General features: G+C 40.9%; 1 protein-coding gene and 1 long non-coding RNA gene across 13 annotated transcripts in view; one reads left to right on the forward strand and one right to left on the reverse strand.

Annotated features, from left to right (window-relative positions):
• Positions 1-14,067, reverse strand: part of LOC147269314 (uncharacterized) — a 328,107-nt gene that overhangs the window by 52,362 nt on the left and 261,678 nt on the right. The gene's annotated exons all lie outside the window — the stretch shown is intronic.
• Positions 1-14,067, forward strand: part of plekha7b (pleckstrin homology domain containing A7b) — a 77,647-nt gene that overhangs the window by 50,175 nt on the left and 13,405 nt on the right. For 7 of the 12 annotated variants that reach the window (XR_015109760.1, XM_086182554.1, XM_086182577.1 and 4 more), the window contains 8 exons: positions 2,121-2,299; positions 3,824-4,252; positions 4,394-4,931; positions 7,297-7,380; positions 8,414-8,548; positions 9,354-9,407; positions 12,828-12,896; positions 13,938-14,018. Coding sequence is in view for 11 of the 12 variants with exons in the window: in XM_086182554.1 (XP_086038680.1) it covers positions 2,121-2,299; positions 3,824-4,252; positions 4,394-4,931; positions 7,297-7,380; positions 8,414-8,548; positions 9,354-9,407; positions 12,828-12,896; positions 13,938-14,018 (1,569 nt within the window). In the remaining variant the exon portion in view is untranslated. Of the gene's footprint in view, positions 1-2,120; positions 2,300-3,823; positions 4,253-4,393; positions 4,932-7,296; positions 7,381-8,413; positions 8,549-9,353; positions 9,408-10,401; positions 10,483-12,827; positions 12,897-13,937; positions 14,019-14,067 lie in introns of all 12 variants that reach the window. The other 5 variants (XM_086182629.1, XM_086182569.1, XM_086182561.1 and 2 more) reach the window with 5 other exon arrangements.

The raw sequence follows: 14,067 nt of genomic DNA on the forward strand, positions 1-14,067 counted from the left end.
GTTCCCTGATGTGGACACATTAATTTGATATTGTTTGACGGTATATAATACAGTCTGATCTGTTAAAGTAATATTTCACCCAAAAATCATCATTAGTTTATCACCTACTCACCGCTAGATGTCTTGAATTCATCAAGATTTTATTTTCTTCCCTGCTTGACTACTTGATGAATAGAGAGTTTAGAAAACGCAAGCCACTGAGGGCTGAAGATTCACGACACCAAACCTGAAGAAAATGTTAAAAAAAAATCCCCAAACGCATCATTCACTGTAACCCAAGTTTTCTTTATTCGGTCGTATACTCAACACTACGCAAATACTTTGATTTGAGCTTACAAAAAAAAAAAAACCTGCCCAAAACAGTTCCAGTTGTATACTTTACTGAATAGCTTCGCTCACACTGAAGTGTTGGAGGAGTATTAAGCAAACGACTGGATCAAGAGTACCTAGCTTAAACTGGATGACGCACTTAACAGGTTTGTAAAAAGAATATTGTATAAGTTTGCTGTTGGTAATCTTAGATCTCTGCTGGTTTCAAGCATGTGGCTCGTGTTTTCTGAATGTGAGATTCAGCAAGCAGGTCATGTCAGCTGGTGATATTAGGGTGGAGGATCACTTTAACGTGTTTTGAAGCAGGTCATTCTTGGGTGTTACTTGGCTTGAATGGCTACTCACTTATCCTCTCAGAAATGTGATGTCTTTCAATATAATTGCTTTCAGCTATGGTGATTATATGGTAAGGGTCTTTGTTTTTTGGGACTTCCAGTTAAGCTGTATTCAAAGGTCCTGTCCAGTGGTGTCACTATGTCCTGTACACGTGCCATCATTGTGTTTATTGATAACGCAATAAAAGGAGACACTCTGCAGCTAACTCAACTCAGCGCTGATTTTTTTTTCTTTTTCATTGTAGGTGGAGCTTTATTATCAGGATGGAAATAAATCAGTTCAGTTGGTTATCCGTAACATTTTTTCCAAAAATATATGCACATATTGAGTAACAATACAATGATGAGGCATTTATTTCTGGAAAAAAGGTGCAGGTTGAAGAAATACTCTACATGTTGTTCATGTCTTAAATTTGTCTGGTGACCCACACATTCTTAATTACTTCTCAAACTATTCTTCAAGTTCTACCTCGTTAGCAAATATACTAATATCTATCCAAACCATTCCCCTGAGTTCATGCTGACTCTGTAATTTAAAACGACCTCTTAATACAGTTAGGAAACGAGTTATGATGGGTTTACGAGTGAATATACGGCCAACTAGATAACACATCATTCATCAGGATCGTATATATATATATATATATATATATATATATATATATATATATATATATATATATATATATATATAAAAAGAGAAAACTTTTTCTCTCATGCTCTCGTGAGCGGAGTGTCATGGATGTGGTCGTATCAGGAGATGTTTTTGTGAATGTGAAGTTACAATAAATGTGAACTATGATTATGGAGGCATACATTACATTTTGATTGATGGATTGAATGTCACCAAACAATCCACTGTATTTCTTTTTCTGTATTTAAGTGAGAGTGAGTGAGTTTGGGATGGAAATAGATAATAATCTGAGTAACAAGATGCTGAATGAACCTATGTTGTGGTCTAGCTGGTTTTCTGTGTCTGATCAGGTGCTTTTAGGGAATTTCAGTACATTTTATCGCTAAACTATATTGAGACAGATTTATTCCACAAGACTTAAGGTAAGTGAATAATAATTATGGGTGTGTATGTGTGCTTGTCTGGTAGATGACCATAATGACTTTTTATTTTCAGCTGTTCAGTTTATGGTGTACTTTAAGTACCTGTGTGCTGAGGCTCTCTTGTTGAAATCTTTTTGAAAAGTAGGCACAAAATAGAACCGATGTTTTCTTTATTTTCTTCTGTTTTTGTGCCAGAAACAGCACTTATACTTTGCTCATGATGCAGCACTTTTTTCAGGAAGTGCTGCCATAAACCTATTGAGCTGACAGCTGTCAGTCTCAGTAAACCAGAAAGTCAAGGTTTTTGTTTTCTTTTAACTCGTAAGCCTTCCTTTCTTGAGTTAGAAGTTCTCACATCTCTCTCCCTCCTCTGCCTCTTGATTTCTCTCTCTTTGATAGGCGAGCCATACAGGAATGCGCTCCTACATTTACAATAAGAACTCTGTGATTGGCTCGCAGGCGGAACACTGCGGGATGCGGACATATTTCTTCAGTGCGGATACACAGGAGGACATGAATGGCTGGATTCGGGCCATGAACCAGGCTGCGCTGATGCAGCAGAGTCACACCGTAAAGAGGTTGGTCTCGCTTGACAGAATAGCCCTCACTTCTCTGATTGGTTGGGCATCTGGTAGCATTATCAGCTTACTTCCCATAACACACAGCAATCTGGGTAAACTGGATGTTGGTTTCATAGAAAGAACCTGGATTCTTTTTAGAGCACTGTTTCAACACAGAAAATGTTTTTTCCTGGTTTATGATGTGATTTAGCACTGCTTTGTTAGATGGTACTTCAACTGCAGTTTCCTGCCTTCAAAGGCTTGATTGTAATAGTTTGAGCAGTTTTCCACAGCAGGTCAGGCTTTGTCTGTCTGTTTGGGTGGAACTAAAATGTCTGTAGTTTTCATTTTTGTCTGTATATGTTAGTAAGTGTGTGTGTGTGTGTGTGTGTGTGTGTGTGTGTGTGTGCGTGTGTGTGTGTGTGTGCGCGCATGTGCATGGTGCCAAGTATAGATGAAGAAAGCCAGCTAAGCATAAGTTTGTCTCTTCTGCATCAGAAGGTGGTTCCATAGCTCTTATCACAATGTTCAAAGCAGATTTTGGATGTATTTATTCTGGTCCTCTCTGACTATCTGTGGTAAATGTATTACAAACTGTATTTTATACATCCTACATCAACTGGAAGTGCTGAATTATATTTTTATATATATATATATATATATATATATATATAAAATTAGAAATTATATTATATTGTGGATTATCTGTGCAATAATGCCATCTAGAGGCTAAAGTTATTCAGTAATCCTGAGAAGTTAGTTTCTAGAAAGCACTCAGTATCCTAGATGAAGATCTTATTGTAGCCTTTTAAAATTAAATTTGAATGATACAAAATCCTTGGATTCATACCATGAGCAACTCAATCAGATATATTTACACCTTTTCTTCCTGTACCTCCCTCTATATGTTACCTGTTAGGAATTTCCATAGAATTCAACACCCTCTAAGTGTGTGCTGTGGTTTGCTGAATTGTCAGCAGCACTTCCAAGATGACACATTTTAAATCCTACCTTATTCCCTTAAGTGGGAAAAGGATTAAAGAATTTAAACAGGAAACCTAATGATTTGCAAAACTTATCATCAAAACAGATGAAGAATAGCAGCTGACAGTCGAGGGACGTCTGGCTATGTGAGACCAGCAGCTGGCTAATCAAGCTGCTGAAGATTTACTCTGTGTGGAAGTCTAATCTCTTTAATTCCTCCTGTTTCAGAAGTACTCGCTAAAGTTTTTGAATAATTCCTTTTGGTCTCTGCTCATTCTCCAAAGACCAGATCAATCTGGTCAAATACAAAAGGGCTGGAAAACAATTACTTTCAGTGACACTGAAGGTTTAATTGAAAGGCCTATTGTGGATTGTTATGAACTATCTTCTTGTTTTAATGGTAATGCTGCACTTCATGATTCACAATGAGGGAGAAGGAGATGATGGATGGACATTTGTGTTCGTACTTAAAAGTATTTAATTGGAACTGTATGAATTGGGTTGGCAGAACGATCTTGTTTATACTCTATTCAATCATCATGTATCACGTTGTCACAGAGAGATGGAGAAGCCAGAGAAGGCTTCACAGCATGCAGCTCCCCAGATCAATCATGTCCACTTCAACCACAACACATCTCAACCAGAAAACTTTCAGAGGACAGACGGAGAGCAACCTCAAGATAATGGTATCCGACTGGCCCACGGAGATGAGGTGAGGTATGTGGTGGAGGTCCAGGGAAGGCCCAGCCAGTCAGACACAGCAGAGAGGGTAGAGAGACTCTCTCCGGACTCAGTCAACAGCATGACCCAAAAGAATGGCCAGCAGACTATAATTCAAGTGGCTCTGCCGCCAGAACAGAATGGAAATGTTATCCATCAGAGGGGATTTGTTTCCCGCGCGGACACTGAGAAACATGTGCAGAGGAAGAATACACTGGCTCAGGTGGAGCAGTGGGTCAAAGTTCAGAAAGGGGACCCACCAAAGAGGTCAGTTTGTTTTCACCTCATTGTAAAAGCAGCATAAATGTTGATGCAAAACACGATGGATAAATGCTTCCCTCTGGTGGCTGATATGAGTACCTACAGAAATAATTCTTGGTAAAAGATTGTTGTCTCTGTCTGTACCAGTGCTCCTGCTGCTGAGTACCTCCCACGGCGAACTCCTCCCTTAAAGCCCAAAGTCAGCCTAGCAGATGCCTCCTACCAGTCATTGCCAAAGTCTCCCCGTCTCCCGTCTGGCAGCAGCTCTCCTCCAGCAACATGCAACCTTCCCAGTGACTACAAGTACGCTCATGACCGCCTGAGCCACTTCCGCATGTCCACTGATGAGCGTATGGCCACCAAGGAGGGAATGGTTTGGCAGCTGTACGAGTGGCAGCAGCGGCAACAGTTCCGCCATGGCAGCCCCACGGCTCCTGTCTACGCTGGCCCCAACTTCACAGACTCCTCGTCCCTCAGGGTGACTGTAGAGATGCCACGATCTATCTCAGTGCCACCGTCCCCCTGTGAAGTCCCACCGTCAATCCCCACATCCTTTAAACCTCTATCTCCTCGAAGGCCACACACACCCTCAGACAGACGGACAGTCAGGCCCCTGGATGATTTAGCAACAGGGGACAGCACAACATCCACCTCGCCTGGCCACATCTGTGCCCATCTCTCTCAGGTATGACATCTACTGGGGATCCGTGACACTTACAGCATTGGAATGATCAGTGTTAGTGTTGGTGCTCAAAAAAAGTTTTTTTTTGTTTTACTTCATTATTTCCTGGACAGACTAATGTCAGTCTTCTCTTTAAGATACTTTAACAGAATCTCTTTTTTGGCCACATAGCGTTTTGTGGCGGTTTTTACTAGTTATACTGTTGAATTCCTTCACCAAACCCATACAGCTGTTTGTCACTCATAGGTTACAGGGTTCATACAGTCATGAGGGACCTGGAAAAGTCATGGAATACAGAAATAGTAATTTCCAGTCCTTGAAAAGTGTTTAGACACCATACAAACTGGAAGATTTTGAAAAAGTCAAAGCAATTCACAAATACTTGGAATATCAGAGTTTCTGTGGTTTAGTTAAGTTCTACTGAGAATGATTCACGTCATTCCATGTTTATGTTATATCAAACCACGTAGCTTGTCATTAATTTTGGTTAAATGTTTAATGCTTTATTTTTTCATGTGTAAACAGATGTTTCAGAGATTTTGCGGTTATAAAAAAAAAAAGCCTCAATGACATGGAAAAACTCATGGGAAAGTCATGTCAATTTATTGGTAAAAATGTGTGTGAATCATCGGGTTAATTTATGTACTTAAGTCAGTCATTTGGGCTTCAACACACTGGTATAGTGTGACGTTGTTGATGTCAGCAGTTTCTTATTGGCATGGGACGAATCTCCTTCTCACGGAGTGTAGATAAGAGATATCTATTGATGTTAAGGAGGAAGTTCACACAGTTGCCATGAGAAGCATGCGGCGCCGCGACATCTCGGCGCACGCTCATGTGAATCATTCATAGTTTCACACAGTCCACACCCAGACCCACTCCACAGGTGGTGCGAGCATGTGAAGGGTAAAAAAACGCACTGCGTTCTCCAAACCATCGCAGCACTCAGACAACACCACTGCCGCCACAGGAGACGAAGCGAGGGGCCGTCCTATCCTCCACACCCTGCGCTGTCTCCCTACCACACCCTCCACATGTGAAAAGATCTCCCTCAAAAGCCTCACCACACTTGCCAACACACACAGGCTTCTTAACCAACCCCGTTGGCCTTACACAAGTAAACAAAGTGTCACAGATGATGTGTTTGCTCCCTCGTTCACCCGAGTGTCAGGACAATAATTATGATCATAAAATAGACTTGTGCACAATCAGGGAAAACACTCTAGAAGAAGACACGTTTTGAACAAAGGCAGCCACAGTGACTGAGTGTTTATGGGAACTAAATTTAGTCGTCAGATGAACTTCGTTTTGGTGCACCCAGCATCTTTGAGGCTGATGATGCTCTCTGGCTGGAGCGCATTCATGTAATAGCGATCTGTATACCTCTGTGGAATATCATTAAGAGACATGTTTTATTAGCAGCTAATCCACTTTGCCCAGGGCCTCTCAGCAACCTATAAACATCTCCACTGTATCTCAAACATCAGCAGCGGTCTCTTTCTTCTGATCTTGCATTTAAATAAAAAACCTATTATACAGCAAAAAATAGTGGCATGGGAATCTCAAAGGGAATGGCTTACAGTGCTTCTCTTGCTGGTAGCAAACAAATGTTATTTTAAGAAAACAGGTTTAGTATAATTTATGTGTAGCTAATTAAATCTCTTGTTGTTTGTGTCCTTTTAAGGTTCTGTAGTGGGCCTGTTTTTCACTAATTCTGTGTGTTAAGCAAAAACGTCAAATTTTTCAAGCCCTGTAGGGTCTAAAACTCCGGGCACACCTTGTTTCGAATAAGAGTAGGAGTGAAAAACTGAGAAAAGGATGGATGAAAAAATAAATCTGCTGTGTAGTCATATTTGTTTGTAGACTTGGAGGCAATGTTTTAACTTTGATTCAGTGTGATACAGTGGTCTCTATTAACAAATATTAAATATAACTTGTTATCAGTGAATTAGTTATTCTGTTTGATTTAACTCCATCCATCCATCCATCCATCCATCCATCCATTTTCTTCCACTTGTCCTGTTAAGGGTCGCAGGGGGGCTGGAGCCTATCCCAGCAGCCTTCAGGCGAGAGGTGGGGTTCACCCTGGACAGGTCGCCAGTCCATCACAGGACCAACACATAGAGACAGACAACCATTCACAATCACAGACACACCTACGGTCAATTTAGAGTATCAATCAGCCTCGTCCCCTCTTGATGTCTTTGGACTGTGGGAGGAAGCTGGAGTACCAGAGAGAACCCACACAGGAACAGGGAGAACATGCAAAAACCCAGAACCTTCTTGCTGTGAGGCGACAGTGCTAACCACTGCACTACCATGCTGCACTGATTTAACTCCATTATATCTTATTTTTCTTTCTCCACAGACCGCCCAAATAGAGAGAAGGTCCATGCCCGCCATGGGCTACATCACACACACTGTCAGTGCACCCAGCTTGCATGGCAAAACGGTACGGTCCTCCTTTTTATAACATTTAGCACACAACATGGTTCCATTTTCAAGGATATCTATCACATAGAATATATGTCTGTTTGTTTGTTTGTTTTTTGATTACCAAGACTTTACCAAAATGTAAAATCTAGAGCTGTTTGCAAGTTTTGTAAATCGCGTAACAGACCAGTGTGTGGCATTTTGGGGCATGTATTGTCAAAAAAGGAATATAATACTTATACTGTAACTATGTTTTCATTAATACACAACCACATGAAACTAACTAACTAATTCTGTTAGCTTTGAATGAGACTTCTACATAGGGAGCCTGTTTTATTCCATGAGTCTTCCATGTTTTAATAGTAAATTAGAAAAGAAACATTTTTACCTTTTTGTCTTCATCTTCTCTTTTTTTATATCTTTATATTTTTATTATATCTTTAATTTGGTAATGTGAATGCAATGTTCAGAAGACTTACTTAATATTTTTGCATGAGTCAAATCAAGGAATCCTGAATCCTTATAGAGGATTGCTTCCCTATAGAAATGAGAACATGAAGAAGCAAAATAAGAGTGTGACAGGTGATGACACAAAGCAATCACAGTGATTAAATTGACTCCATCTCGCTTGCTCTTTGGTAATTTTGGACAGATAATTTAGCCTGAAAGCCACCATACGTTCTCTGATATGCTTGAAAACTGTTGGGTATTCAATTTCAGTTTAATGTTGCCTCTGGATGCCACTAAATCCTATACACTGGATCTTTAAAATTAGTTTCATTCTATTTAATATGGTATTTATTCGAGTTTTATCAGTTTGCACAGCCCTAATCCAATAAATCATTTCTCCACATCTGGTTAGCAGCTCTAGCTTTTAAATTTTAAGAGTTATTAGTACAATAACAGACACAAAAGTGCACTGGCCTCTCTACCACTTGGCTCTATCAGCTGCTACCGCTCAGCCACTGTACTGCCCACATGGTTTTAAGTATTTTGTCTCATCCCTCTGCGTTTCACTGGCCTCTGGCCTCTAAACCTGACCTTGGCTACAGCCAGAGGAGCTGACTCTGCTCCTCATTCAGCTTCGGAGGCACCAGGCCAAGATGGCTGGTGTGCATAGCCCCAGTGAAGCGTTCGCTCACCTGCAGCACCACCAGCACAACGGCCTTCTAGGCCCCAGCATGCAGGTCAGGGGCCCTTGTACTTCCCTAAACTCCTCTTCAGCACATTGCAACCCAAACCAGTGCATTGTGACCCCTCCCCCATCCTGGTCGCCTCTCCCCAGCCAATCCCAAACATTTTCCCTTGTCGGTCAATTGCTCGGTTGTCTTGTTCATTCAACAATTTTGGCATGAGTTGCATTGCCTCACAGACCGTGCCGACTGTCTTTCAGCTAGACAGTAGTGTGTTTGTCTCTTGCATCCACCTGGACAAATCCTTCGGAGGCTGGGGTTGCTATTTGTCATGTCCCATATTTGAAGCATGTTCCTGTACTTGCGTGTGATGCTGTCTTTGTTTGATCAACAGCTACAATAAGGTAGAGGGAGTGTCCTGACTGTAATACAGCTCTGAATTCCTCCTCATATTGTCATTTTGAATGAGCCATCAGGCCACAGTCTCCCACACCCGAGCCCCCTTCACTCAGACGACCAGTGTGACACTGCAGTGGTGCTCAATAATGGGAGCTCCACCCAACACGTGACCATCTGGCCATTCTCCATGCTCAGTTTGATCACATGTCATGCACAAGACCTGTGTTGCTCGGTTGTGATTGATGCCAAACTTGAGACATTAAATCACTTCAAAAATTACAGTTCGGCTTTACCAACTGTAGATAAAAATACAGAGGTATAAGAGAACTGTAATTGAGTTCAAGTAAATCAAAGTTGTGTTGGCAAACCCAGAAAATAAAGACTTTAGGAATCATCTGGTCGCCCATTATCCTTTGCAGCTTCATTTCATATGATTTATCTCTTCACTGCTCATTTAAAGGCTGATGATACTTACATACAACTGAAGAAGGACCTGGAGTATCTAGATCTGAAGGTGGGCCCCAACAAAGTAAATGCCACTCTATCCTTTTCATCTTCTTCCTCTCGCTTCTCTGGACTGCAATCTTACTCTCCTTCTGCCTATTCCAACATCTGCCTCCCAGTTCACCTTCTCCTTTCTTTGCTTTGATCTGCGCTGTGCTTTCTTGGTGTCTCGTCACAATGAACTTAACATGTCTTCTTGTTTACTGTTGATGTTAATTTTCCATTTTAGGGAACATTAAACTAAAGTGACTATTATTATAGTCATCAGTGTATCATAATATTCCATATTGGCTGATAGAACTTAAGAGGGACATTCTGCTCAGTTCATGCCAAAAACAACAACAAATGTTTATTAGTTTCAATGGATTTGTCCTAAAATATAAAAATGACTTTTGCTGGCGTTAATAATGATAATTAGTGTATTCGAATGGGAATTGAAGTTTTTAGTAGTAGTAGTAGTTTTGTAACATTTATAAAACTGTTGGCATATAAACTTGTGCAAAGCATTTGATCATACGGCACCCTGACAGGAACATGGAGAGGGCAAAAAAGTGTACTTTTGCAAGATCCTGCAATGCATTTCCAGGTCAGTAATATCTGAAACCAACAATGGAGCACACAACTGTGAGAGAGATGAATTGATTTCTATTTTTAGATGTCCTCACAATCAAATCTGTGCTTGCTAGTCTGAGGGGTTTCCTTGCACTCCTTGCAGAGACCTGCTCTGGATCAATGCAACTGATGAGGAAGAAGGAAAGCTTTCTCCTCTAATACCCTTTCCAAGCTGTCCAAGTTACTGAGTTGGTTCTCAAACTGACCCGGAAGTACATGCACTCATTCACACCTCCATTCCATGTCTCCTCTGGGGCTCTGTGTTCTCCTAACTTGCATGTGTAACACCACAGTGCATTAATTAAATTCTGGATTATTTTGGAATTGAGGGAGACAGTTTAGCGATGTACAGTATATTCTGTAACACCTACCTGTTTCCTGTTTCAAAACAGATCAAAAGCACTGACCCGTTGATTTTTTCAGCTCACAATGTGTTTGAAAACTCCACTGCAAGTTTGGAGTACTGTTGCAATGTAAGGACAGATGTGCATACAGAGTGAAACAGTCTCTTATGCTGCTCCCAAATGGAATGTGATGCATCCCTGGAAATGATGCAGGAATTTGCACATAAATACTCTGATCCGATCATTTACTTTGTGACACTGCTCTGAGATTTGAAATGATGGGAAGGAAGTTGTTATGCCAAAAAGCCTTCCCATAGTTCCCTGCATGCCATTAAGAGTCACAGAATGCACTGAATGTTTGTCTCATATCTACACTTTGCTTTTGCTTGTTAGAATGTAAGTAATGACCCACTGGTGCTGTTTGAGAAATGTACCGGTGCTGTGATTGTGATATGACAATGACAACAGTTCCAGTTTATGAGTGGCAAACTGGCAGAAATGACAGATACAGTAAGAGCGACTGTGCGTGTTCACCCTGTGCTAAAAGAGTAACTCCTGTTGTATGATCCTGTTATGTTGAGGGGGGAAAAGTGCAAGAAAGATTTGTAATACAGGATACTTAAACTAGAAAGCACCTAGCGGGCAACTTGCTCCGCCCAGGAGGCAACCTGGAGGTTATGAATATCGTACCATCACGATATTTTCCTCCCTATTGCTGAAACTAGGTCCTCTGGCTCACTGATCCAGAACATGATCCAAGCCATTGCTAGGAGGCCAATACATATCTCCCTAATTAATAAACATGGCCTCAATCAGTTTCATTAAAACTTAAGTCATATTTTTCAGAAATATTGAGCATTATATGGAAAATAGGATTTATGAGTCACAGGTTAATTACAGCTACTAGCTAACTCATCCCTTCAGGATTCAGATCACCTCCAAAAGTTGATCACTTATCCTTCCACTAAACTTCATCAATATGGTCAGATGTCCTCCTTGTCAGAGGTAATTCAAGTTCATGGATGACTTTTAGTTCAACAGCATCTTTACCTTTAACAAAGCTGTCCCGGTGAATACTTGAGTAGATATCCCAGACTTGTCAGAGCCCCCCAGAGCCCTAGAATACATTAAAACGTTGTTCTCACAAGCTGTGTGGGACTCTCCATGATCAGTGAATTGACTTTGACATCTAAATTGCCAGAATATCCCTTTAATAGAGTCTCCCATTTGCACTGGTTCCTACCACTGTGCCGGGCGTGGCCGCCCTGATGTGGGTGTGTTATGAATATTCTGCCCACACTTTTGGGCCTCATGTACTACTGACTGTGACAGACAAATGGTAGACGAATGTCTTCACTGTAATCTGGGGAACCTCAGTAGGATACTTCACTGACACTCTCTATAATCTTACCATGATAGAACAGGAGGAAAACATGAACTCTGATGAAGTCCTTCATATCCTACCGGATCTCATAGAAGTACATGGAAAGACCACAATAGAGTATTACATGCCAACAGAGAGTCACATGAACTCTCCGGTTCAGCGGCGCAACACTGTGGGTGGCGGCTAATGTTGTTTGGAAGTTTAGAAAACAGCAACGTCATGGCTAAGGTTAGAAAACATCTTGGCTTAGGTTAAATGCAGTGGTGTACACGGGACTTCAACACTCATCTCTTGCTGTGACGTCCACCACCTCAACATTCCCCCAGATGCACATTTTCCTATGTTTTAACAACAGTAACCACCGTCGGCCACGTGACAGCGTTGAACCAGGGAATCCATGTGTCCCCCACAATAAAGGACCCCAACTGATTTACGTGGACTTTATTTCTGTGGTCCGTCTAGATAATTTAGCACCTCGCCTGGTGTCCATGCCAAGAGGTCATTTCACCTATTTTCTATGAGATCACCTCAGAATATGAGAGATATAAGAAGCTCATTATTTTTCCATCATCCTCACCTTTTCGGGCTCTCATAGTTTTCCCCGCCCCGCTGCTGCTCTGACCGCCAGCACACACCGCTGCACCACACCATGCTGAAAGTAGTAGCCTTGATTTTTTAACGTAATGATAAGGACATTTCTAGAGTATATGCAAACCTGACATCTTTCCAAATGAACCGAGATTTTACTGAAACATAATATTAGCATTTCTTCTTCAGGGTTCATTTGAGAAACCAAGTTGTTGTATAACAAGCATCCAAAAACTTTATGGGTTTTGGGCTTTCCCCTAACGACCAAAACCCAAAGATACAGACATTTGCACAGACAACTTTTGAGTTCTGTAAACCAGCTCATGCTCTTTCTGGTTGCTTTTTCTTCTTTTTTTAAAAATCCATCTTGCTTGATTTGTGTAGTAGTAACAGTCACCTCATCTATTGAAATTCCATGCAGTGGTGATCTGCGAACAAACAGCAGTAACGTCGAGGTATTTAATTAAAAGACTGTTTTGTTTATGGCTGTTGGGCATTTCAGGTTACGGGACGTGAGAGCCTAAAAAGAGAGTCACCGAGGCCTGTGAAAATAGCAGAAAGTGATGCGGATGTAAGTGAATCGTTATTTTCTCAGGACTGAAAACAGTTTGATAAACACCCTGCTTAGCTTATCTGTTCTTTTAAGATCTCTCTTCTTACGATCCACTACAGAGAAGAAGCTGAGTCCGACTGAACTGTGTCTTTTAGTGTGTGCGTCTGTGTGTGTTCTTAAATTATGGTAAACAGAGGCTGTGGAGGGAAGGGAATGTATGTACATTGCAACGCTATGGGGACTCCCATCCAGACTGCACAGTGAGGGCCTGAGAGTATCGACTACAGCTTTTATTTTTCCTCCCTGCAATTTAAAGGGAAAAATACATGTAATGGGAGTTTTAGATGTTGAGCTGTTAAATTTTTCAGTTTGATTTTGGCCGATCTTGCTTTTCTCTCCTCTTTGTTTTCTGCTGAATGGAGGTAAATAAGATGGATGTCCTGGCTTTTCATCATTAGCATTGTTCCACTTTAACAATTTATAAGAAATTGCCAGTAAATTTGCCTGAACAATGAATATTTCATGCAATTAAAAACAACAATATACAGCAGCAGCAAAATAAAAACAGCTTAATTATTAATTGAACAGAATGATAAATAGAGCTGAGGAAAAAAAAGCACTGTGTGAGAACGACTGTGAACTTGGCGGTCTTATGTTGTTTTCATAAACACATAACCCATTTCTGGAAAAACAAATCTGTCATTCTCAATAAAGACGCTTCTCACTACAAGTGAATGTGAAAATACAGATTTTTGATCACGATCGCTCATAATGGCTATTAAAAGATGTCGACCTCTAACCAGACAGCATGGAGCCCTTTGATATCTCCTACTGTGCTGCTGAGAGGAACTCCTCCGGGTCTTTCCAGCCGATGAGTCTTATTGACATATTTACACCGAAGAGAGGATCGATTTGTCTTATATTGTCAGAATTTATATATAAAAGGAAGACAGATTCTTTATCTCCTCAGCTCTGTGACCTCTTTCCTTGCTGTGCAGGTTTTCAGGGGGACAGAAAAGTTTTCTTTTATATTTCATTTTCCCTCTTTTATCTCTCAAGGTCATATTAAGCCGACTATGTGAACAAGATAAGATTCTACAGGAGCTGGAGGCCAGAATACGCACTTTGAAAGATGACAAGGTGTTGAATTATCACTTTCTATACGGCTATTTACAGTTTTTCAGTGTTG

The sequence above is a fragment of the Aulostomus chinensis genome, chromosome 2 (genome assembly GCF_037954235.1).
Source record: "Aulostomus chinensis isolate RoL2024-O1b breed Wild chromosome 2, RoL_Achi_v1.0, whole genome shotgun sequence".
NCBI lineage: Eukaryota > Metazoa > Chordata > Actinopteri > Syngnathiformes > Aulostomidae > Aulostomus > Aulostomus chinensis.